This window comes from Myotis nattereri (assembly GCF_964212035.1).
Source record: "Myotis nattereri genome assembly, chromosome: 11".
Lineage (NCBI taxonomy): Eukaryota > Metazoa > Chordata > Mammalia > Chiroptera > Vespertilionidae > Myotis > Myotis nattereri.
The window spans coordinates 2,661,140-2,688,284 of NC_138086.1; the positions used below are offsets into that span (position 1 = coordinate 2,661,140).

At 43.9% G+C, this 27,145-nt stretch overlaps 1 protein-coding gene across 1 annotated transcript in view; it reads right to left on the reverse strand.

Moving 5' to 3' along the window:
- Window positions 1-27,145, reverse strand: part of UBE3C (ubiquitin protein ligase E3C) — a 113,668-nt gene that overhangs the window by 41,274 nt on the left and 45,249 nt on the right. Inside the window, exons 11-13 of the mRNA XM_081101867.1 lie at window positions 17,029-17,115; window positions 15,341-15,498; window positions 14,963-15,195 (exon numbers count right to left, since the gene is read on the reverse strand). Of these exons, the coding sequence (XP_080957993.1) occupies window positions 14,963-15,195; window positions 15,341-15,498; window positions 17,029-17,115 (478 nt within the window). The remainder of the gene's footprint in view (window positions 1-14,962; window positions 15,196-15,340; window positions 15,499-17,028; window positions 17,116-27,145) is intronic.

The window sequence follows — 27,145 nt, forward strand, 5'->3', positions numbered from 1 at the left end:
CATACCCCTACCAGTGCTGGGGATTTAGCCTGCAACTGAGGGACGTGCCCTTGCCCGGAATCAAACCGAGGACCCTTCAGTCCGAGGACTGGCACTCAATCCACTGAGCCAAACTGGCCAGGGCAAGTGGTCTAACTTTCTTCACAAAGCTTCTTCCCCGACTGCCCCGCCCAGCCACGCCCTCCCTCGCCGCAGTGTCGTCCTGTAGCACTGGGTCCTCGGTGCACTAGCTTCCTATGAACACAGCCCAACCAGCTACTGGAAACCTCCATAACTGACTTGGGATCAATAATAAATTGTAAGTTTTATAACATATAACTAATAAGATCTAATGCCACTGTCTATTTAAAAGACCTAAAGTTCTATATTAAGTAAAAATGTATTTTGTGATAAACAAAGATAAAGCAGCATAAAATTGTAAATCCAAATTTCTAAACTTTTACCCCCAAGATTTGACATACAACTATTCTGTAGTTAAAGTTAAGACTATAATGGTGTTTTCTGAAAAAGTGAGCCTGTCTTTTAAGTAAAAGGTAATTTGCATAAGGAATTAGGATAAAATATAATTTGGATAGAACGGTAAATTAGGATAATGTGATAAGTTTCCAAATACATCCACCAGACAAGCAAGATCGCATCATCTCAATAGTTAAGAGATGTCCCTTTAACACCCACTCGTCAGCATCGGGGGCACAGACACTTCTTTCACGACGCCATCCCAGAAGCTCTGTGCCATGAAAGTGCTGAGACAGGGTCTGTGGTTGGGACACCTGGATGACATGCCCACAGACAGAGAAGAAGCCATCCCTGACCATTTGGCCATGCAGACCCACAGCACCAGTAAAAGCCTCTCAGGAACTAGAGCACAGCTTAACCCACTGATCTGTGACACCTGGTGGCATTTGAAAGCCTCCCTTAGTACCCTGGTGACCGCCTTTCTGAACCAGCAGAAATGAGCCGCCAGATTCCTTCACTTTGGCCGGCTGTGCTGGGGGTGCTCAGGGAGTAGGTCACACAGAGCAGGTTTGGGGACCACTGCCTTCGCGGGTGGCTCAGAAGATGAAGACACCCTAGATTTGGGTTCCACCTGGTTAACTGCTGGACAGAACGAAATATGGTCGTTGCCCACGCACCTAATTCGTGGAAATTCTGCTCTGCTCCCTTGATCTGGGGCCCAGATCAGGCCACAGGGAGCCATGCGCTCCTGCGATGCAGGCAAACACAGGCTTCCTGGATGAAGCACAGTGTCTTACCTCCCCAATTTCACAGCCAATTACATTGGTACTTTATAAATTCAAATTTAACAGATGTTGTGCTGAAATTTAGCCGTAATATGCCACAACTATTAGCATCTTAAAGACATGCTTTCTGAAAAACATTTCGGTGCATTTACTCCATTATTCCTTCTGGCTTCCACGTACCATCCCTGGAGTCTTGGCACCCTCATGAATTTATCGTCCCCACTGTACAGCAGAGGAAGCAGCACCTGGGGATAGGGCCATGCTCACAGGCACACCGGGGCAGCGCCAGGCCTCCTAACTCCAGGAAACAGTGTCCCCCACCATCTCCTGGCATTCGTCTCCACCAAAACCATGTTTACGAGAACATTTATTGTATATAGGTCACTAATATCATTAAACTACCTGTGGGCAATTAATGTCATGCTTTACATTCTTCCTTTACATTATTGTGAAATTAAGCATCACAAAGTTTCAATATAGGGTATTTATTTTCTTTCATGTTTCACACTGTAAATGTGAAAAAAGAACTAATCACATATTACTTAAATATCCTAGATTATTTTTCCTCTTTCCAAAAAAAAAAAAAGGAAGCAGAGGGACTAAGAAAGAAGATACAAAAGTGATTTAGGCCCTAACCAGTTAGGCTCAGTGGATAGAGCGTCGGCCTGCGCATGAAAGGTCCTAGGTTCAATTCCGGTCAAGGGCATGTACCTTGGTTGCGGGCACATCCCCAGTAGGAGGTGTGCAGGAGGCAGCTGATCGATGTTTCTCTCTCATAGATGTTTCTAACTCTCTATCCCTCTCCCTTCCTCTCTGTGAAAAAAAATCAATGAAATATATATATTTTTAAAAAGTGATTTAGCCTAAGAGTGTATATCAAGGACGGGATGCCAAGACGGAAGTCACTGTGGAAAAGCATCTCCACAAGCGGAAGGTGACAGGGAGCCTGATGTGAGGAGGACCCTGCGCAGCCTGCGGGAGGCACTGCACACCTAGTGAGTCTGAATTTCTGACAGGCACCAATTACGTTTTTAGTATAAGTATGTCCCAAATATTGCTTTATTCAAAGTATAAGACTACCTAAAATATTACACAGGACATGTCTATATTTAAAAGCGCATTTGTTATCTGAAGTCAAATTTAACTAGGTGAAACATATCTGTGTACTAAGTCTGGCAGTACTAGCTCTGGACCACCCAGTCCAAAATACTTTTGCAGAAATGCCGAAGCTCTTATCTTAAATGCAACAGGGACCACTAACTTCTTCGTTAAAACTATGTTTCGTCTAAGTTTCACAAAAAAATACAAATTTTAAGAAACCATGAAAGTTAACTCGTTAAGCGCCCAGCCTGTTTTGTCTTCCAGACGGTGACCGACAGGGCGCTTATTAACTGGGTCCTTTTTATGATGTCAAAACACCTCTATGCACATTCATTTTCTCTGCATTCATTTTCACTATCACAAATATTTGATACTAAAAAAGAAAATTTATGGAGGTAACCATGAAAAATTACATAAATTGATTAAAGATGGTGAAAGGTAAGAAAAGCTGGAGTAACAATTTTAAACTGAATCAGAGTTCTCTGTAAGTAAAATCAAAACAACTTAGGCAAGTCTTACAAAAAATTCAATACAAAGTAAAGGATACATAACTTGCAGGGACTTAGGTGTGGCAAATATGTAATATGGTAAAATATGTCAAGTAGGAAATTTGTAAGAAGTTGATTTCATAGCGAAGAACACCTAAAAATGAAACATAAGAACCGCCAGAAAAGCCCTGCTGGGCGAACAGGACTGTGGAGACCAAACGCTGGGTCTTCTTGGAGTCAACTGAGCTGCAGGAAAGACCTGTGTTGCCCCCACCTGTGAGCTCCAGGCACCGTTTCCGGGCTCTGTCCTATCTCACTGGGATTAGCTGGATGTCTGTCCTGTCTCACTGGGATTAGCTGGATGTCTGTCCTATCTCACTGCGATTAGCTGGATGCCTGTCTTGTTCACTGTATAAAGAATGACACTGAAGGCCAGGGACTCAGTCTGGCCTTAGTTACGACCCCAGCACGGGCGCAGTTACCGTTCCTGGGGTATTTGGACTGTGACAGTCAAGACACCCTCACCTGTAGTCATAGAGCATCTGACGTGGACTCCTGCTGCCAGAGGCTCCCAGAGCTTGTCCAGCCCTTGGTCACCACTTGCTAAAATGGGTGTTTTTATAAAGACAACAGTGTTCCCAGCACATTCCCATTCTCCTTCCTAGTAAAAAACAAAGCGAATAGTCTCTTAAAAGACAGGAGGATGTGGCATAGCTCCACCAGGACACAGGCCACTGCTCTGCGCCCCTCGGTTAACATACAGCTGCCGGTGGTGTGTTAGGGTCACAGCTAGGGTCTGTCTGCTGTTATTTGGACTTAACTTTTAAAAGTCTTTTTGAAATGGAAAAACACAAGTCAACACCAGGACAGTGAAAATCCCTCGTACTGTGCCCTCTCTGTCCAGCCAGGTGTGGCAGGCAGGGCACGAGTCCCTCCTGCCCCCCCACTTCTCCTCCTGTGGGGGAGCTACCCACGTGCATGTCGTCTGAGAGTGCACATGGGCTAAAGCAATCAGAGCTATCGATGACATGCCAGGAGGGGTTTATGAATTTGATAAATGCATAAACTGTTTTAGCAGTGTCAACGCAGGCCTTAGAGATTGACCCCAGTTCCCACAGTGATGAAGAAAGATGACTCTCTCCACTTAAAGCACTATTCTGTGACCAGCCAACAGCCGCTCCAGAAGTCAGCGCCAGAGGCCCGCGTGGGCCTGAAAAGGAGAACGGCTGGCGGTCAAGGGAGTCAGGTCTCATCACTGCAATTCTGTCCATTAACGAAAGGCAATGCTGCTGCCTTCTTGGTTGATTCTACCTTGAATTCTTCAACTCAAATGTGGCGCTGCAATATATAACAAATGCCAATCGTTTATTCTGGTTCTCCCCACCCACTACCTGTGCGACCAACTGTAACACGGAAAAACGGAGTTACTGTCCTTAGAGTCAACACATTAAGTCCTTTAACCCTTTTCGATCCAACGTCGAGGCTGACTCGACAGACCAGGTGCTAGAAGCAGGTCCAACGTTGAGGCTGAGGTCGACACCGCAAACCGGTTCAACATTCAATCCCGTCAATTAATTTGGACCAGACTGTTTGAATTCCAAAAATAAAATTGGACCGCAAAGGGTTAATACTCAAAAAGCTCTCAGAATACTGTCCAGAACACAGTGTCCACTGAGGGGGATTCTTGTTATTTCACCTTATGGAGCATCTTTTCTATCTTAACACCATGGGAACATCCTTAAGGTAAAGAAAACCTATTAGTCCAATAAATATTCGACAAAGGAGGCAAGAGCAAATAATGGAGTCAAGACAGTCTCTTCAATAAATGGTGTTGGGAAAATTGGACAGATACATGCAAAAAGATGAAACTAGACCACCAACTCACACCATACACAAAAAGAAACTCAAAATGGATAAAAGACTTAAACGTAAGACGGGAAACCATAAAAATACTAGAGGAATCCACAGGCAGCGAAATAGCAAACTATGCCGAAGGAATTTCTTCTCTGATACTGCTCCTAGGGCAATGGAAACGAAAGAGAAAATAAACAAATGGGACTACATCAAAATAAAAAGCTTTTGCACAGCAAAGGAAACCATCAACAAAACAACTAGAAGACCCACTACATGGGAGAACATATTTGCCAATGATATCACCGATAAGGGTTTAATCTCCAACATTTACAGGGAACTCATGCAACTAACAATAGGAAGATAAACAATCCAATAAAAAAATGGGCAACGGACTTAGACATTTTTCGAAAGAGGACATACAGAAGGCTGAAAGACATATAAAACATGCTCAAAGTCACTAATTATACGAGAGATGCAAATCAAAATGACAATGCGGTATCATCTCACACCTGTCAGAATGGCTATCATCAACAAATCAACAAACGACAAGTGCTGGAGAGGATGCGGAGAAAAGGGAACCCTCGTGCACTGCTGGTGGGAATGCAGACTGGTGCAGCCACTGTGGAAGACAGTATGGAGTTTCCTCAAAAAACTAAAAATGGAACTCCCATTTGACCCTGTGATCCCACTTCTAGGAATATATCCGAAGAAACCAGAAACACCAATCAGAAAGGATATATGCACCCCTATGTTCATAGCAGCACAATTCACCATAGCTAAGATTTGGAAACAGCCTAAGTGCCCATCAGCAGATGAGTGGATTAGAAAACTGTGGTACATCTACACAATGGAATACTATGCTGCGGTAAAAAGAAGGAACTCTTGCCTTTTGCAACAGCATGGATGGAACTGGAGAGCATTATGCTAAGTGAAATAAGCCAGTCAGAGAAAGATAAATACCTCATGACCTCACTCATTTGTGGAATACAGAGAACTGCATAGACTGATGAACAGGGACAGATCCAAAGACAGAGAAACAGCGATCAGACTATCAATACCGAGGGAAAGTAGGGGAGGGAGGGGGTAAGGGGAAGAGATCAACCAAAGGACTTGTATGCAGGCATATAAGCCAAACCAATGGACATGGACAACAGGGGGATGAGAGCATGAATGGCGGGGGGGGGGGGGGGGGGGAGGGGGAAATAGGGGGTTAATGGGGGGGGGGGATGAGGACACATTTGTAATAACTTAACTTATAAAGAATTAAAAAAAAAGAAGAAAACCTAATAGCAGCTGAACCCTTTCTACTCAAAGACTATACCTTGATTTTATTTTTAGGCCTTGGCTCAATGAACATTTTTCCCCCAAAGAACAGAAATCATGTTAAAAAAAACTGCAAACTATTCTGTTCTAAACTCAGAAGGTCTTTGTAACAACTCAATTTCAAACCTAAAATAATCCTTTACCCAAAATAGTGAACTTTCACCCTAGTTTTCAAAAAACCTCAATCTATAATAAAGTGGTAATAAGTCATTTTGAGGCATAAAAAAATTCACTATGAAATTTCCATTTAATATTTAAACAAAATAAGTAGGGCCAAGGGGAAAATACACAGTATTATTAAAGTCAGCGATTCCTAGGTTCAAAAGATAAGCCTGTCATATGAAAATTATTGAATTTTCAATAGGTGCTATAAAATAATGAGATTATCTGATACTGTACACAATACCTTATATCTACAAAATGGAAAGCTTTATTAACAGAGATTCCAGAGCTTAATTAAATACTTAAAGGAAAACACATATGCTACCATAATACTCATATCCAGGAAATGTTTACATAAGAATTATGGGTTTTAAACAGGTACATGGCTTATTTTTAACTTAGAAAAGTTGTAAAATTGTCAATCTTTAAGAAAGGATATATTAAGGGCTCAACAGGTGACCTTCAAAGTTTATCTGGGAATATAGAAATAAGTAATAAAATAAATTATGCAAACATTTATTACATCCATCTGCACAAATTATAAATTCAATGATGCATTAGGACTGTATTCAGTACAATCAAAACATTATCAGTTACTCTCTCTGATACTAATGCCCATGCTCATAAGTGAAATGCGTTGTAAAATCAGGCCCAGCAGGCTGGATAGAGACTGTCATGCACTCGTAGGATGAATAAGCAGTCCTTAATTAGCCCATCAGGTTAAGTGCAAGCATTAATGGGCCTTTCCTAAAGTCTAGCTTGACATCTTTCTCCAAACATGGCCAAGAAGAAAATTCCATTAGCAATATTAATACAAGCTTAGTTGATCATTTTCATTCAATTAACTTCTTTCAATTAAATAGATAGCTTGACAAAAGCAGTGATAAAAGACCTGAAGGGACAGCTGATGACTCGAATTGAGCATTAGTGCGCGAGAGGTCACCAGCATTAAACGGACTGTAAATCTAGCATTCAATCTGGAAAATGCATTTCTTCTGCTCTCACTCCTTTAATGAGCAATTTTAGCTGACTAGATGTGTTTGCTGCAGAAATTTCATGGGAAGTCAAGCGCCCTTTTGCTTTTCTTTTTTTCTACCCCAATAGTTACAGTCTCTCTCAGTGGTGGCAGCTTCCTGCCAACATTCCAGCCAGGGAATCTCCTAACTGCTCTTTCTGCGTGGTTAAAGACGGAGATGGTTTAAAATAATTTATTTATTTATTTTTTTAAATATATTTTATTGATTTTTTTACAGAGAGAAAGGGAGAGAGATAGAGAGTTAGAAACATCAATAAGAGAGAAACATCGATCAGCTGCCTCCTGCACATCTCCTACTGGGGATGTGCCCACAACCCAGGTACATGCCCTTGACCGGAATCGAACCTGGGACCTTTCAGTCCGCAGGCCGGTGCTCTATCCACTGAGCCAAACCAGGTAGGGCAAGGTCGTTAATTTAATGGAAGTTGAATATAAAGGCCGAAACCGGTTTGGCTCAGTGGATAGAGCATCGGACTGCGGACTGAAATGTCCCAGGTTCGATTCCAGTCAAGGGCATGTACCTTGGTTGCGAGCACAGCCCCAGTGGGGGGTGTGCAGGAGGCAGCTGATCGATGTTTGTCTCTCATCGATGTTTCTAACTCTCTCTCCCTTCCTCTCTGTAAAAAATCAATAAGATATATTAAAAAAATAAATAAATTGACGACCTTATTCCACTAATGTTATTTCTTAAAAGATTAAGAAAATAAAAATCTGTAAGAGATCTTTTAGTGCAAAATAAAAATGAACTCATTACAAATTTTATTTTTATTTTACCTTGTCATCAAAAGTACTTAGTGCAATTTTATTTTTCTTTCAAGCACAATTCTATCTTAGTGCAATTTTTAACAGATGCATTTAACAATGTAAAAACGAGGTTTTAAAAGAAGGCAAATGTCAAGGGCCGGGGTAGAAAAGGGCAGAGAGAGCCAAATATATGGTGATGGAAGATGATTTGACTTTGGGTGGTGAGCACACAATGCAATATGCTGATCATGTATTACAGAAATGTACACTTGAGCCCTGGCTGGTGTTCTCAATGGTTAGTGTCAGCCCGTGCAGTGAAGGGTTGAGGGTTCAATTCCTAGTCAAAGGCACATACCTGGGTTGCAGGTTCAATGCCTGGTCCCAGTCAGGACACATGCCAAAGCAACCAATCAATGTGTCTCTCTCGCATCAATATTTCTCTCTCCCTCTCTTCTTGTGCTAAAAGGCAATGGAGGAGTGACATCAGAGGAATGGCGCTGTGACAGCACACCTTGTCCTTTCCCCTTGAAATTTCATCAGCTTAACCAACTATAATTCAACAAAGAAATCCCTGCTCAACACAGATGCACACCTGAGACCCACGCACTGAAACATCTAAAGGTGGGCAATCAGGAATAAATGGGGAGATGAGAAGGGAGGAAACGCAGATGGCCTGCAGACGTAGCCCTGCAACCAGGAGCTCGAAGCTTGGCCGGGAAAGAGGAGAAAGCCTGTGGCAGCAGGCACTTCCTTTGGCCAGGAGAAACAGAGAGCTGCAGGAAGCGGGAGGAGGTGGGGGTGAGGGGTGGTGGTGTGTGCGTAGCTCCACAGGGCAAAGCGGGGAGGGAGCAAACAGTATCTGAGTCAGCAGAAGTCTGACAGAGCAGGGGGTTCTGCTGTGCAGTTCTCCACTGTCAGGCTGGCAGTGGTGTTTCAGACAAAGAAATGGAACCACAGAGCCCTGCCGCCACTTGGACTCCCAAAACTTGCCTCCTGTTGCCCTTGGAGTCGGGTCCAGGAGCATATTATTTGTAAACCAAGAGCTGCTGCAGTAGAACCACTATTTTCCTCTGTGACTGATCCCTAGGAGGTGTGCTTGAGGCAGTACCCCATGGAGATCAGGGGTCACCATTATGGTGAGGGCAAAACAAATGCTATCCCCAAGCAGTGTTGGCTATACTCTCTTAAGGAAGTTGTGGAAGTCAAGAATGGGAGATCACAGAGGTAAAAAATCTTGCAATTCACCATCTACTGAAACATAGCAGAAAGACCCTATTCAGAGAAAGCTGCTATATAGAAGGCCATTAATAAAGACAGGTATTCATGCCTAGGGAAAGGAGAACAGCAAATACCATGAATAACCACAGTAATGAGGATGAGCAGAAAGAAAATGAAAAATCCCCAGAAAGCAAGCTGGAACACATGGAAATATGTGATATAAATGACAGATTTCAAGATCACAGTTCTGAAAATCCTCAACAACACAAGAAAATACAGACAAGCAATTCAGCACACTCAGAAAACAAATCAATGAACAAAACAGGTACTTTATGAAAGAGATTGAAACTTTAAAAAAGAACCAATTAGAAATCCTGGAAATGAAGCATGCAATTAAGATTAATAGTGAACTACTGGACATAGAAAACAGAGCCAACCAGACGGAGGAAAGAATTAGTGATATTGAAGATAGGAATCAAGAAATGACGCAGAGGGAAAAAGAGAGAGACCTAAGCATAAAGAAAAATGAAAGAGTGCTACAAGAACTATTTGACTCCATCAGAAAAAGCAGTATTAGAATTATAGGCATTGCAGAGGAGGAGAGGGAGTAGGCAATGGAGAGTCTACTCAAATAGAAGATGAGAACTCCCCAAACCTATTGGAAGAACTAGGTCCTCAAATCCAAGAAGCAAACAGAAAACATAGTTGTCTCAATCCAAAGAGGCCCTCTCCAAGGAACTTGGTATTAAAACTGTCAAAAATTAATGACAAAGAAAAAATTATCAGAGCAGCCAGGAAAAGAAGGGAGTGATCTACAAAGGAAAACCCATCAGAATTTCATCCTTCTCAGCAGAAACTCTACAAGCCAGAAGAGAGTGGAACCAAATATTCAAACGTCTGAAAGATAGAGATTACCAGTTATGAATAATATATACAGTAAATTTACCCTTTAAATATGGAGGAGAAATAAAGATGTTCCCAAATATACAGAAGTTGAGAAGTTTATTACCAGAAAACTTCCTTTTCAGGAAATACTCAAGGGAGTTATTTTACCTGAAACAGAGAATATAAGGTCACAACACTATGAGTAAGATCACCAAAAAACTTACAGCATAAACAGGGATTATTTGTGACAACAAAAACATAAAAAGGGGGGTAAAAGTCTGAACTGGCAAAGGAGAATGAAGATCAGATGCACTCAAAAGAAAAACAACTATGGTACATATGCAACTTTATTTTTTTTATAAACCTAACTAGGGGCCCGGTGCACGAAATTCGTGCACTGGGTGGGGGGGGGGGGGTGGGTGGGAGGGAGTGTCCCTCAGCCCAGCCTGCCCCCTCTCACATACTGGGAGCCCTCAGGCGTTGACCCCCATCACTCTCCAATTGCAGGATCGGCCCCTTGCCCAGGCCTGACGCCTCTGACAGAGGTGTCAGGCCTGGGCAGGGGACCCTCATTTCCCCCCATCACTGGTTCTGCCCCCAGCCCAGGCCTGATGCCTCTGGCCCAGGCATCAGGCCTGGGCAGGGGACCCCCAGACCCCTCTGATTGCTGGCTCTGCCCCTTGCCCAGGCCTGATGCCTCAGCCAGAGGCGTAGACTCCCATCACCCTCTGATCACCTGATCGGCCCCTTGCCCAGGCCTGACGCCTCCGCCAGAGGTGTCAGGCTTGGACAGGGGACCCCCATCTCCCCCCGATCACTGGCTCTGGCCCCTGCCCAGGCCTGAGGCCTCTGGCCCAGGAATCATGCCTGGGCAGGGGACCCCCCTCTCCCTCTGATCACTTGCTCCACCCCCCGCCCAAGCCTGACGCCTCTGGCCCAGGCTTCAGGCCTGGGCAAGGGGACCATCATATCCCCCCAATCCCCGGCTCAGCCCCCTGCCCAGGCCTGATGCCTCGGCCAGAGGAGTTGACCCTCATCACCCTCCGATCACCAATCACCGGATCGGCCCCTTGACCAGGCCTGAGGCCTCTGGCAGAGGTGTCAGGCCTGGGCAGGGGACCCCCAGCTCCCCGCGGTTGCAGGCTCCGCCCCTACCCAGGCCTAACGCCTCTGGCTGAGGCATCCGGCTCGGGCAGCGGGGACCCGCAGCTGCAGCGGCCCCGCGATCGTGGGCTCCGCTTTAGGCCCAGGCAAGGGACCCCTAGCTCCCGGGACTGCCAGCTTCGACCGTGTCCAGCTCCCATCGCTGGCTCCACCCCTACTTCCTGCTATCACTGGCCAGGGCGGCAAAGGCGCCTGATTCTCCGATCATGGCTGGGGGGCAGGGCAAAGGCGGCCCCAGGGCCGCCTTTGCCCTGCCCCCCAGCTCTTAGCTCCCCCCTGGGTTTCAGATCACTGTCAGTGGCAGGGGGCTTCTTCCTGCTTTCCCTTTCGCCTCCCTGCATTGTGCCTACATATGCAAATTAACCGCCATCTTGTTGGCAGTTAACCGCCATCTTGTTGGCAGTTAACTGCCAATCTTAGTTGGCAGTTAACTGCCAATCATAGTTGGCAGTTAATTTGCATATAGCCCTGATTAGCCAATGAAAAGGGTATCGTCGTACGCCAATTACCATTTTTCTCTTTTATTAGTGTAGATGATAACCACACACAAAAATCCCCAAATCAGGACATAAAGCTTTAAAAAAAAGAGGAAAAAAGTATGAAATGCCACCAAACAAAAACAACAGACAGAAACACAAAGGAAAAGAACCAATGGAGGCACAGAGCTATCCTCAAACATCAATTACCCTATATGTAAGTGGTCTGAATTCACCAATTAAGAGGCACAGAGGGAGTGCACTTCTCTTTTCCATCAAAGACTGAAGACTGAGCTAAAACACTGAAGATGTCTCACTGGAGCAGAGCAGACTGGCACAGAATGGAGAGCAAAGCACAGCGATGCAGACCAGTGAAGAGCAAAGCAGACATTGAGGCGCAGAGCTGTCTACTGGGGAAGGGTCTGGCTCAGGGCTGCCAGACATAATCAATCCCAGTATCTTTCTAAATCTCTCTCTTCTCTTGGCTTCTATGCCTACTTTGCCCCAAACCACACTCCATATTTTTCTTCTTACCTCCCTGGCAGCTCACACTCAGTCTCCTGTGAAAGGCTGCCTCCTCTTCGCCCCACCCCACTGATAAATGTTGTCATGTCCTTGGCCTCCATCCCAGACTCTACGTTTTTGCCATCTACACCCTCCCCCAAAGGGAAGTCATCCCTTCCCATGGCTTTAAACATCACAACATGCTCAGGACTCCTAAATTCCTCTCTCCAGCCCAGACCTCCCCTTCACCCCGGACTTCCAGACACAGCCATCCAACGGTAACCAGGCTTTTCCAAGTGGGTGCATCATAGACATCTCAAGTTGGACACATCCAAAAGAAGACCTTTTGTCTTTCCACACCAAATGTGTTCCCTTCTGTCTCCTCATCAGTATATGCTACCACTATACCCCCAGTTGCTCAAGACCCAAACCTAGGGGTTATCTTAGATTCCCCCCTTTCTAGCACCTCTCTACTTCCAGCCTCTCAGCAAGTCTTCTTGGCCTTTTCGTCTCAGTAGACTCTGTATCTGTCCACTTATCACCCCTTCACTGCACCACCCTAGTCATTCTCTTTTCTTCTTCAGACTATGGGAAGAGCCTCCTAATTGGCATCTCTATTTCTAGACTTGCCACCCCTCTCCCCTCACCTTTTCTTTGAGAACTCTTTTAAGGCCATAAATAGAGTATTCACTTCTCTGCTTAGAACCAATACTGGCAAAAAAAGAGGCACCGAGCAGCAGAGTAGATAAAAAAAACAAAACCCAACCATATGCTGCCTACAAGAAACACATCTAAGCTGCTAAGAAAAAGGTATTTGCAAAGTAAAAGGGTGGAAAATGATTCTCCAAGCAAATAACATCCACAGAAAAGCACATGTAGCTGCACTTGCATCTGACAAAATGGATTTCAAGATAACAAAGATAAGAGACAAAGATGGAACTTTATAATGATAAAGGGAACACTGCATCAAGAAAACATAACACTTCTTAATATATATGCAGCCAACCAGAGAGCACCAATGTATATAAAACAACTACTCACAAAGCTAAAGGGAGAAACAGATCAAAACACAATCATAGTTGGAGACCTTAATACTCCATTGACAGCTCTAGACAGATCAACCAAACAGAAAGTCAATAAAGAAATATCGGCCTTAAATGAAACACTAGACCAAATGAACATAATTGTCATTTACAGAACCTTTCATTCCAGAACATCAGATTATACATCCTTCACCAGTGCACATAGAACATTCTTAAGGATAGACCATATGTTGGGTCACAAAACGAGCATCAACAAATTCAGGAAGGTTGAAATGATACCATGCATATTCTCTGACCACAATGCCTTGAAACTAGGAATCAACTGCCAAAAGGAAGTAAAGAAACCCACACATACGCGGAGATTAAACAACATACTACTAAGAATGACTGGGTTAAAGAATAAATAAAAGATGAGATCAAAAGATATATAAGTGAGAATGACAATATGACATATCAGAGCTTCTGGGATGCAGTGAAAGAAGTAACAAGAGGGTCATTACAGGCCTATGTCAAGAAACAAGAGAAATCCCAAGTAAATAACCTAACATCACATCTTAAAGAACTAGAAAAAGGAGAATAAAAGCAACCCAAAGTCAGGAGAAAGAAAATAATAAAAATTAGAGCAGAACTGAATGAAAGAGAGGACAAAAAGACTTTACAAAAAAATTAATAAAACAGCCCTAACTGGTTTGGCTCAGTGGATAGAACCATCTACTGGCAAAAAAAAAAAAAAAGAGGCAAGAGGCAGGCGATCAATGATTCTCTCTCATCATTGATGTTTTTTCTATCTCTCTCTCCCTCTCCCTCTCTGAAATCAATAAAAATATATTTTAAATAAAAGAACCCCCCACCAGAAACCTATGTTCATGTTGACCAATGTCAACCCAATAAATTTAATAAAAAATAGATAAATTAAAAAAAAAATCAATGGAAAAAATATCTTCAAGTGAGGATGAACAAAAAACCAAACAAGCAATAAGAAATGTACACTTGAGCCCTAACCGGTTTGGCTCAGCGGATAGAGCGTCGGCCTGCGGACTCAAGGGTCCCAGGTTCGATTCCAGTCAAGGACATATACCTTGGTTGCGGGCGCATCCCCAGTGGGGAGTGTGCAGGAGGCAGCTGATGGATGTTTCTCTCTCATCGATGTTTCTAATTCTCTATCCCTTTCCCTTCCTCTCTGTAAAAAAATCAATAAAATATATTAAAAAAAAAGAAAAGAAATGTACACTCGAAACCTATATAATCTTATTAACCAATGTCACCCCAACAAATTTAATTAAAAAAAAAAGAGAGACCTAACCGGTTTTGCATGTCGGCCTACAGACTGAAGAGTTGTGGGTTCAATTCCAGTCAAGAGCACGTACTCAGCTGCAGGCGCAATCCCTGGCCGGGGTTGAGATGTGTGCGGGAGGCAACCAATCAATGTGTCTCTCTCATATCAGCGTTTCTCTCTCTGTCCCTCCCCTTTCCTTCCACTCTCTTTAAAAATCAATAGAAAAAATATCCTTGGGTGAGGATTAACAAAAATAAATAAATAAATAAATAAAAAATAAGTAAAAAAAAAAGAACTAAATACACAACATCTAAAATAGCAAAACAACAACCCCCCCCAAAAAAACCAACAACAACAAAAGGCAAACAAAATGACTTAATTTAAAGTTTGGGACTGCGAATCCCGCCTACTGACGCGGGAAGGAGAGCGCCCTGTGTTGCATCTGACCTTGAACAGCTGGATCCACCGCTTCTGCTCCATCTGGATGCACTGCTGCATCTCGGCGCTCGTGGTCACCCCGATGCTCTGAAACGCGGTGACGTACTCCTCCCGGACCTCGGGCTTGGTCTCCGGGTAAGCTAGCTTGATGATCCCGAGGCAGGCATCGCGGAGGCAGCGGGACAGCACCACCAGCTCTTCCAGAGTGAAAGGCATCAGGGATGATTGTCTCTGACCTGCGGCTGGAAAACAAGCCAACTCCCATCACAATTTTAGGAAAGTTCTCACACACCGACAGACTTAGAAGAATGAAGGCTTCCCTGTCCTCCATGGGGTTGGAGAGGTGAGGCCAAGGGGCCAGCAACAATTGGATTCCTCAGGTCTCACCTTCTATGGGGTCCCCGAAGAATTCATTATCATGTATGGAGATCAGAGAGTGACTAAACAAGGAGCTGAACAGGTAGAAGAGCGGGATGATGCGGCTGGAATCTTCAAAGGACATGGGAGAGCCCCTTGATATCACCTGAAGCAGTGGCACCATCGACCTGAGTGGGGAGGAGAGAAGACACGACACCAGACAAACACAATCAGAGAACTTCACATTCATGGGAGCAACGAATCTACCTCAAGGAAAGGTGAAGTCCTTCTAACAATGTAGGCTAATAAACAACAGACTAAAACCCAGGAACCAACCAGCCACTCAACTGCAGGAAGAAAGTCTCCCCTTCTCAGCCCTGGGCCCTGTTTCTATTGTCCAAGTTCATCACCTAGCTCTGTTACTGCTTCTGCTTTTACGAGCAGTCACTGACCACACAGAGCAGTCTAAGGTGAGGGGGTCCTGAGAGAGGTTTGGAGTCTCCTCACCTGTCAAGGGCTGTAATGCCCTTGACACGAAGGCACTAAAACAGGACCCTCCTTTCTCTGCAAACCACATTGAAAAGCTCGAGGTCAGGATCGTCAACACGAGACGCCTAGCCCATCTAATACATCACACCTAACCACAATGCCAATGAAGGCACACTCAAATGCTGGGCACTCCACCTCACCCCCCAAACATTCCTTCTTTCAACTTCTTACCCTCACCTCCAAAGATGCCAAACAACAAAAGAAAATAAAACAAAAAGAAACACTCTTCTTTACTGTCTGGCCCTAAACCTGGGCCTTCCTCTCATTCTTGTGGGCTGGCTCCCAGCTGGGCCCTGGACGAGGCTGTATCTCCAGGGAATGAGCCTCACAAGCAGGTGCATCCTGAGTTCTGTCCCCAGTAAACTGAGTCACACATGCCACCTTTCTGCATGACAGTGTGGAGGGACCAACTTAGACCTCTGACAGAGGGGACGTTCCTTATGGGAATAGCCTAAGACAGTTTGCATGAACATTCATTTCTCTACCTGTTACTCATTCAGTTTCAATATGTAAAGATTCTTGCCTTCAAGTGACATAATGATTCAGATAAGAAAAATTAAATTATTTCAACATAAAGTTTTAAAAACCAACTTCTACAATATTTGATATCTTTTAATATTTGTAATGGTACTAAATTTGCTTCAGCTTGGCCAGTGTGGCTCATTGGTTAAGCATTGAATTATGAACCAGGAGGTCACAGTTCAATTCCCGGTCAGGGCACATATCCGGGGTTGGGTGCTCAATCCCTAGTGAGGGGCGGCAGGAGGCAGCCAATCAACGATTTTCTCTCATCATGGACGTTTCTATCTCCCTTTCCCTTCCTCTCTGAAATCAATAAAAATGTTCAAAAAATTTGCTTCAAATCTGTATTTTCAATCTCAAAAGCACAGGCAAGTCATATGGAACAAAGAAATGTCAAGTCTCTGTTTTCCAAAAATGACTGAGTTTTAAGAGAAATTTACCCTCAGATAAAGCCATACTCCTAATAATACAGATGAACTGATGTAAAATTGGCACTGGTTACTTCTTTTTATGAAATTGAGAGCATTTAGAAGTTATCTTCTAATATGAAATAAGCTAGATATAAGTAGTACTTAAAATACTATACAGTAATTTTTTATTATTTGCTACTTCCTTAAGCTCAATTTCTAAATCTGTGGGATACATACCCTGTGATCATCTGCGTTGTCATTGAGGATATGAGAACCCAAAGGTGCCTCAGAAACCTGGCATTAAAGGCTAAGCTGTAGAGAAGCCTAAAAAGGAATGGGGGAAATAAGAGTCAGTAAATACTTGCTCAATATGTTTCTTCCAAAAAGCAGCGAGCTGAGGAAACTGTACAATTTGGAATCTGTCTGTATTAACTCCTCAAATGCATGAGCCCCACGCCAGGCTGCAGGGACCCTGCCCACTGCTCCTGAGTGAAAACCCCAAGCTGCCAGAGATCCCACCATAAGACAGCTGAGTTTGCTCCTTCTGAGGAGATGTTGCAGGATGTGAATATACTAGAATAGTATGCATTATACTAGAGGCCCAGTGCATGAATTCATGCATGGGTGGGGTTCCTCGGCCTGGCCAGCAATTGGGGTGATTGAGGGCATCTCACCCAGTCCTGATCAGCTGGCCTGGGGGAGGGACCACAGGAGGTTGGCCAGCTGGCCGGGCGGAGGGACCATGAGAGGTTGGCTGTGGGAGTGCACTGACCACCAGGGGGCAGCTCCTGTGTTGAGCGTCTGTCCCCTGGTGGTCAGTGTGTGTCATAGCAACCAGTCGATCGGTCGTTAACGGTTGCTTAGGCCTTTATATATTCACTAGAGGCCCGGTGCACAGAATTTGTGCAGGGGGGACAGGAAGGGAAGTGTCCCTCAACCCGGCCTGCACCCTCTCCAACCTGGAACCCCTTGGGGGAATGTCCGACTGCCGGTTTAGGCCCGATCCCAAACGGGCAGTTGGACATCCCTCTTGCAATCTGGGACCACTGGTTCCTAACTGCTCGCCTGCCTGCCTGATCGCCCCTAACCGCCTCTGCCTGCCATCCTGATCACCCCCTTACTGCTCCCCTGCCAGCCTGACTGCCCCCAACTGCCCTCCCCTGCCGGCCTGATCGCCCCCAACTGCCCTCCCCTGCCAGCTTGATCGCCCCTAACTGCTCTCCTCTGCCGGCCTGATCACCCCTAACCGCCTCTGCCTCAGCCCCTGCCGTGGTTTTCTCCAGAAGACGTCCGGTCTAATTAGCATATTACCTTTAATATTAGTATAGATAGACTATAGAGGCCTGGTACACAAAATTAGTGCATGGGTAGGGTCCCTAGGCCTGGCCAGCGATCAGGGCCGATTGGGGCCTTCCAGCTGCCGGCCAGGGCCTCCCTTTGTTCTGTGCTTCCCCCTGGTGGTCAGCGCATGTCATAGCGAGCAAACTCCCCATCAAACGCCTGAGGGGACAATTTGCATACTAGGCACATGTGTATATATGTGTATGTACATATATTAGAGATTATTACTGCTAATATACATTTTAAAAACTTTAAATACTTAGTGACTGATTTTAAGTCACCATTTAAAAAATATAATTTTTTATTGATTTCTGAAAGGAACAGAAAGAAGAGATAGAAATATCAATGATAAAAGAGACTCACTAATCAGCTGCCTTCAGTATGCCCCCTAGTAGGGATCCAGCCAACAACCCAGACATGTGCCCTGACCCCGAATTGAACCCTGACCTCCTGATTCATAGGTCGACGACATTCTACCACTGAGCCACATCAGCTGGGCTAAGTCACCATTCTTGAAATAACACATAAAAATTGGTGTTTAATGTTAACTAATCTCTAAAATATAACTTAAATCTAAAAATATATTTTAAAGGTAAGAAGCCCTCCTGTATAATCTCAACTTCATTACAAACTAAGGAACTCTGTGGCTCCTTTAAATGAGCTCTGTGTACACTGCATTTCTGTAAGAGGACACACTTTGGAATCACATGTTACAGCACAAACATCTAGGAGTGCAGGTGTCAGACAGGAGACTGGGGACAGCAGAGAAGGTGAGGTCAGGGTAGTGGGGAGTGTGGCCTGAAGTGTACAGCTCTTGCTTTAGAGCTACCCTAGAACAGTCGGGAAAACCTCGGGTCATTCAGTCCAACGCCACTGAGCAACGTTCTCATGAGAAAAGAAGGGGCCGAACCACTTCAGCTCTAAGGCCTTCCCAGCTCAAACATGTGGTGATTCTACATAAAGTGTACCACACAACCCACGGCACGCTAACTGGACGAGTCTCAAAATTAGGTTGAAAAATTTAAAAATCATTGGAATAATGAAAAAAGAATTACAGATAACACAGTAAGTCACAGGAGATCAGCAAAATAAACCATGTCACTGAGCATGCAAAAGCTCTGTCATGAATGTCCTGGCAAATCCCACCTAAATTCACTTCAGAAAGACCACCCCCTACCTCCTCCTCCATAACACCAAACACACCCACCACACACCAAGTAGATAAATAATGTGTGCTCAAATTTTAGTTTTCCTGACTCTATGGAGTTTTACATGCTAGACAACTACACAGAAAATAAGAAAAAATTGCATTGAAAAATACGAACTTTCAACATAAGAGAATTCTAGAAGGTAGTATTTCCTTGCCTTATTTCTCTTCAGAAAAGAAATTTTGAGTTCTTTTTAAAAAATGTATTATGTAGTATAATTTTATAAATATCAGGATTTCTTAAAACTATGGTAAATATAAATACTAAAATTTAGCACCTCAAAAATCTGAAAACTCACATATTTCGGTAAGTGTGCTGCTTTTGCTCTTTCTAAAAATAATACAACAACAAGGAAAAAGAAAATGAGCCATATTTCATCCCATCCTCCGAGAAAAAACCAGAATTAATACCTTGGTGTAAATCCTACATACAGATATTTCGTGTACATGTGCAAACAAAATGGGCTCCCTAACATACTCCCTTGTCACACACCTTTCACAAAAATTACAATTAACATCTTTCTACATATATCTGAAAGACGATTTTAATGGCTACACATTTCCAAAGCTATATTTCAAGTTAACTTTGAGACAATTACATTTCCTAAATTAATCACTCAATAGACAATAAAACAAATTTACTAAACAGGTCTATAAATTAGTGAAGGTTCTTTACATACTCTGGGACATATTAAAAACCACCCACTAAGATCCCACTTTTAGGAACATATCCTAAGAAATCCGAAACACCAATCAGAAAGAATATATGTACCCCTAAGTTCACAGCAGCGCAATTTACAATAGCTAAGATCTGGAAAGAATCCAAGTACCCATCAGTAGTTGAGTGGGTAAAAAAGCTGTGGTACATTTACACCATGGAATACTATGCAGAAGTAAAAAAGAAGGATCTCTTACCCTTTGAGACAACATGAAAGGATCTGGTGAGTATTATAAGCAAAAAAAGCAAGTCAGAGAAAGACAAGTATCACATGATCTCACTCATATGTGGAAGCTATTGAACAAAATAAACTGATAAACAAAATAGATCCAGGGACATAAAGGCACAGAACAGACAGTCCAATCTCAGAGGGAAGGCGAGGGAAGGTGGGTGGGAAGAGATTAACCAAAGAACTTGTATGCAGAGAAAGGAAGGTGGCAGAATAGGTAAATGACCGTAATTGCTGCCTCCCACAACCATATCAAAAGTACAACTAAAATACAGAACCACCACCATCCAGAACCAATGGAAAGCTGGCAGAATAGAAGTCCTACAATTAGATAAGTAAAGAAGAAAGCACACTGAGACTGGTAGGTGGTGCGGAGGCATGGAACAGACTGGTCCGGGACGCACGTGTGCCGCTTTTTTAATCGGGAGGGAGATCATCTCTGCGAAAGCCACCCAAAGGAGCAAGGGGTCCCAGCCCCACACCAGACCTCCAGTCCAGGATGCCAGAGCTGGCTAAAAGAAGTCCCTACGGGCAGTAAGAATTACAGGCTGTAAAAACCAGTGTGGACTGGAGCTCAGTGACACAGAGACTGCTGGAGTCCCAGCTGTTCCTCTTAAAAGGCCAGCACCAGGAACTGATCTTACAAGGTCCTGCTTCCTCTGAACTTCAGCACCAGAGTGAGGCTCTGGGGGACACAGACACATACAGGGAGGAACTGGATTGTCTGGCATCAGGGCAGGAACTCAGGAGCGGCTTTCTCCCAGACAGAGGTGCTCGCAGGGATCATTGTTCCTATGCTGGGATCTCCCCGGTTGCAGGGCTAACTAGTAGCCATTTCTGTTTGTTCCACTCAGGTGATTCCCTAAGACCCTGTCTCATCCAATTTCCAACCCTAAACTACTAGTTTGCCATCTGAACGTCACTTTAGACTAGACTCAACTGTAACATCGGGTGCAGAAATGTTAAAAACTCATGAATTGTGCAGTCGCTTTTGCGTATGAATGGCCTGTCCTTGCTCAGGCTAAAATCTCTCAAACAAGCAGCAGTTAGGACAGGGAGCCCCAATCCTATCAATAAAAGGCCCAAGACCTGGCACTAGCACCAATCTGCCTTGCTTCATAGTTGGGCCTCATCTGGGCACTTCCAAACCTGATATAAAGAGGAGGAATCTGCAGATCTCCCTGTAGCTCCTATTGGATGATCAAGGCAATGGCTGACTATGCACCTCCCTGGAGACCCAAGAGCCAGTGTACCTAGTGGTCAGTGTGAGAACATACCACATTACAACTCTACACATCCATAAGCGACACACTCAAGGAGCAGACTCAGTGAACAGCAAAGTTCCAATGAAGCAAGTTCTGTTCCATAAGGGTGTCTCCTTCACAGCAGCTCTCCCACTGTAGTCACAGGTGGTCCTCACAGCCAAATGGCCTGGAGGTCAATTCCTCCCAGTGACACCAACAGCAATCAAGTCTCAACTACAACATGACTGTGGTCACAGCCCACAAAGGGGTTTACCTAGGGTACCCTGCTCAGGTGACTGGGGAGGCTGAGCCACTGGGCCCTACAGAACACCTACTACACAACACCACTCTACCAACTCAAGGAGACATACAGGTCTACCCAATACATAGAAACAAATACAGGGAAGCAGCTAAAACACAAAGACAAAGAAACATGTTACAAATGAAACCAATGGAAAAAAGCAAACTACTGGATATAGAATTCAAAACCAGTTATAAGGTTACTTAAAAATCTTCTAGAAAACAGACATTGGAGGAAGGGAGGAGGCCAAGAGCCAAAGAATGCAGCAACCTCAAGGAGTTGGAAGAGCCAAAGAACATTCTTCTCAGGATCCTCCAGGAGGTGCCAGCACTGCCGTCCCTCGATTTTAAGTCCCAGAAGACTTATTTCCAACATTTGACCTTCAGAACTATTGCCTGAAGAAAAGCCAAAGAAATTGTCTTACTTGCTCGTGAGGCCAATGATGGATGAAGGAAAGACAGATGGACAATTTTCATAGCTGCACAAAGATGGGTTTCATCGTAAAATGTTTAGAAACACCATAAAGTAATGAAGAATCTATCTGTGACAATATAAATGAAACTGGGAGGATTAAAAATGGCAGCAGAGTAGGAGGATGCTGCACAGACATGCTCCCAGGAACAAGCTGGAATTACAACTGAAATATGGAAAGGCTTTCTGAATAATCAATGGAAAACTCACAGGAGAGAACCCTGATACCCAAGGACTGAAGGTGGTGACTGCAAGAGAATGGTAAGAGAGGTGGAGGCGTGAATGGGCTGGCCGGGCTGGCATCTGCAGAGGCAACTGAAGTCCTGGAGAGATATCTCAGCTTCGGGGGGGGGGGGGTGGGCGCGTGTGGTGGTGGTGGTGGTGGGAGGAACAACTGAGAACTCTGGGATCTAATCCCCAAGCAGGGGGGGGGGGAGTGGTTAAGAAGGGGAGGGTAAAGTGGACTGGAGCTGTGCGAGCAGAACCTACGACTGGGGTTTTGGGGGATAGAGGTCAGAAGGCAGACACCCCCAATATCCTGGGCTGAGTCATTCCCTCACACAGCGGAGGACATCTTTCCCACACAGACATTTGCCTTGCCTGGGCGATGACAGTCAACACCTCCTATTAGAAAACACCTTGCCCTGAGGCCACTTAAGAGACTAAAAAACTCTCACCACACATGAGGAGGATTGCCTGGGAACAATTTCAAATTGGAATCCTAACAGTCTGTGGACAGAGGTGGTCTCTGGAGGCTTTGAGTCTTTGCCTGATCTAATTAGCCAGGAGCAGTGTTTGACACTGTCCTGCACTAGAGATTGAGAGGTGTAGAGGATCTACCTAATACAGAGTCACAAACCCAAACAGGCAGCCAAAATGAGGAGATAAAGAAACAACCTCCAAATGAAAGAACTAGTGAATTCTCTATAAGAGGAGATAAATAAAGCAGTGATAAGAAATTTATCTGAAACAGAGTTCAGAGTAATGATGTTAAAAATGCTCAAGAGTATGAAAAAGATATAGTAACTATGAAAAAAGAATAGTCTGAGATAAAGAATGACATAACACAAATAAAGGACACATTGGAAGGAGTACACAGCAGATTAGGGGAAGCTGGGATCGAATCAGTGAATTAGAGGACAGTTGAAAATATCACTCAATTAGAGAACCAAAAAGAAAAAACAATTAAAAAACAGGAGGACAGCTTAAGGGAGCTGTGGGACAATGTGAAACGTAACAATTTTAGAATAGTAGGTGTGCCAGAAGAGGCAGAAAGGGAGAAAGGAATAGAGAAGGTGTTTGAAGAAATAATGGTAGAAAACATCCCTAAACCCGGTAAAGGAAAAAGTCACATAAGTTCAGGAGGCACAGAGAACCCCAAACAAGAAGAACACAAACAGACCCACACCCAGACACATCATAATTAAAATGCCAAAAATTAAAGACAAAGAGAGAATCTTTTTTTAAAATATATTTTATTGATGTTTTACAGAGAGGAAGGGAGATAGTTAGAAACATCGATGAGAGAGAAACATCGATCAGCTGCCTCCTGCACATCTCCTACTGGGGATGTGCCCACAACCAAGGTACATGCCCTTGACCGGAATCGAACCTGGGACCTTTCAGTCCGCAGGCCGAAGCTCTATCCACTGAGCCAAACCGGTTTTGGCCAAAGAGAGAATCTTAAAGGCAGCAAGAGAAAAGAAAACTGTTACCTACAAAGGAGTTCCCATAAGGCTGACACCTGATTTCTCATCAGAAAGGCCAGAAGGGAATGGCATAAGTACTCAAGGTAATGGAAAGCAAGGAGCTGATACCAAGATTACCATATCCAGCAAGGCTATCATTCAAAATAGACGGTCAAATAAAGAGCTTCCCAGACCAAAAAAAAAAAAAAAAGGCTAAAGGAGTTCATCACCACCAAGCCAGCATTACAAGAAATGCTAAAGGGACTGCTGTAAGGGATTCCTGAGAAGAAGAAACAGAGAGAGAAACCTAGCCATGCAGAATTAAAATGGCTATAAATAGGTACCTATCAATAATAAACCTAAATGTAAATGGATTAAATGCTCCAATCAAAAGGTGTAGAGTAGCTGAATGGATACAAAAACGTGACCCAAGTATATGCTGTCTACAAGAGACCCACCTCAAAGCAAAAGACACACACAGGATGAAAGTGAAGGGATTGAAAAAAATTTCCATTCAAATGGAAAATAAAATAAAACTGGTGTAGCAATACTCATAGCTGACAAAACAGAGTTTAAAAGCATCATGCTAAGCAAAATAAGCCAGTTGGAGAAAGATAAATATCATATGATCTCACTTATTTGGAATATAATGAAGCCAATAAACTGATGAACTAAAATAGAGCCAGAGGGGGGGAAATATTCTAGAATGTAATCCTGTTATTTTCAGATTTTTAATATTTCCTACAACTTTTGTGATATTATACTATGTTAGTATAATTTTCATAATATTATTATACTTAAAATCTTTTTATTCTTGAAATATTGTTTACTGCATGTAATATTATTACATGTAAGGTCATTTTTCTTGAATAATTGGTGTTTATTGCATGTAACATTATATTTAAGATCATTTTTCTTGAAATATTAAGGTTTACTACATGTAACTTTAAAAAATAAAAATAAATAAAAACAAAACAAAACCAACAACAACAAAAATCTTCTAGAAACCTCTAACAAAATGGAAAAGGACCAGTCAGAAATTATGTATACACTGACTGAAATAAAGAATAATATACAGGAATTCAACAGTCGAGTAGCGGATTCTGAGAAATCAATGATTTGAAATATAAGGAAGCAAAAAAGCACCCAATCAGAAGAGCAAAAAGAAAAAAGAATCCAAAAGTATGAAGATAGTATAAGGAACCTCTGGGACAACTTCAAGATTACCAACATTCGTATAATGGGAGTGGCAGAAGGAGAGACAGCACAAGATATTAAAAACCTATTTGAAGAAATAATGACAGAAAATTTCCCCTACCTGTGAAAGAAATAGACTTCAATGTCCAGGAAGCACAGAAAGTCCCAAACAAGAGGAACCCAAAGAAGCCCACACCAAGACACATCATAATGAAAATGCCAAAGGTTAAAGACAAAGAGACACTTTAAAGTAGTAAGAGAAAAGCAGTTAGTTACCTACAAGGGCGTGCCCATACGACTGTCAGCTGAATCCTCAACAGAAACTTTGCAGGCCAGAAGGGAGTGACAAGAAATATTCAAAGTAATGAATAGCTAGGACCTACAACCAAGATTACTCTACCCAGCAAAGGTATCATTTAGAACTGAATGTCAGATAAAGAGCTTCCCAGACAAGAAAAAGCTAAAGGAGTTTATCACCACCAAACTAGTATTAATGAAACTAGAGGCTCAGTGCATGACATTCGTGCACTGAGGGGGAAGGGGTCCCTCAGTGTGCCGACCTGTGCCTCTCACAGTCTGGGACCCTTCAGGGGATGTCCACCTGCCTCAGAGGCAGGCGAGGCTCCTGCCACCGCTGCTGCGCTCGCCAGCCGTGAGCCCGGCTTCTGGCTGAGCAGCACTCCCCCTTTGAGAGCACAGTGACCAGTTGTTCTGCCATTCAGTCGATTTGCATATTAGTCTTTTATTATATAGGCTGTTGAAGGGTATTTTTTAAGAAGGGGAAGAAGAAGAAAAGAAAAAGATAAAAAATGTGAACAAAATGGCAACAAATACATACCTATCAACAACTGAATCTAAAAATCAAAATAAATGAATAAGAAATCTAATGAACAGAATAAACTGGTGAATAAAATAGGATCAGAGGCATGGAAATGGAACAGATTGACAATTCTAGAGGGAAGGGATGAGGAGTTGGGAAAGAGATTAAAGAAAGTTCTTGAATGCATATATACATTACCTATGGACACAGACTATAGCGTGGCGAAGGCCTGGGGTGGGGCGGGAACTAGGTGGAGAGGGCAATGGGGGGAAAAAAGAGGGACATCTGTAATAATCTCAAGAACAAAGATTAAAAAAAAGGACTTGTATGCATATATGCATAAACCCATGGACACAGACAATAGAATGGTGAAGACCTGGGGGGTAGGTGGGCTAGAAGGGGTAAAACAAAGGGACATATGTAATGCTTTTGACAATAAGGGTTTTTTGTGTGTTTTTTTAAGTAAAATAATGCAATAAAGACATCTGGTGGAACAACCGGTCGCTATGATGTGCACTGACCACCAGGGGGTATGAGCAAAAAATGGCAGGCGTCGGCAGCAGGTGGCTGAATGCGGAACATGGTGGGCGTTGGCCGCAGTGGGATGTTGGAGCAGGTGAGCGGGGGCGCCAGACCAAGGCTTCTCCACCTCCACCTGCTCCCAAGGGGTGACTGGGGCTGGCAGCTGCCTCTCGCACCCGCTGCTTGTACCCACTGCTGGCCCTGATCGCTCGGCACAGTCAGTGGATGCGAGCGGTGGCTGCCAGCCCTGTCAGTGGATGTGAGTGGTGGCTGCCGGCCCCAATCTTCCCTGAGGGCTTCTCCACCTCCCCCTGCTCCTGAGGGGCAAATGGGGCAGCAGCTGCCACTTGCACCCGCTGACGGCGATGGCCCCACTCGCACCCACTACTGGTGCCAGCCCCAATCTCTCTGTGCCATCAGTGGGTGTGAGCGAGGCCAGTGCCATCAGCGTGTGGGAGCAGCGGTGGCAGGAGTGAGGCTACCAGTAGACAGGGGATTGGGAACCGTGGCAAGAGGGGCCCACAATTCCTTTCAAGATGCACGAGTTAGTGCACTGGGCCCCTAGTTAAAAAATAATACTAACAAACAAACAAACAACTACCCACTAGGTTTTGTT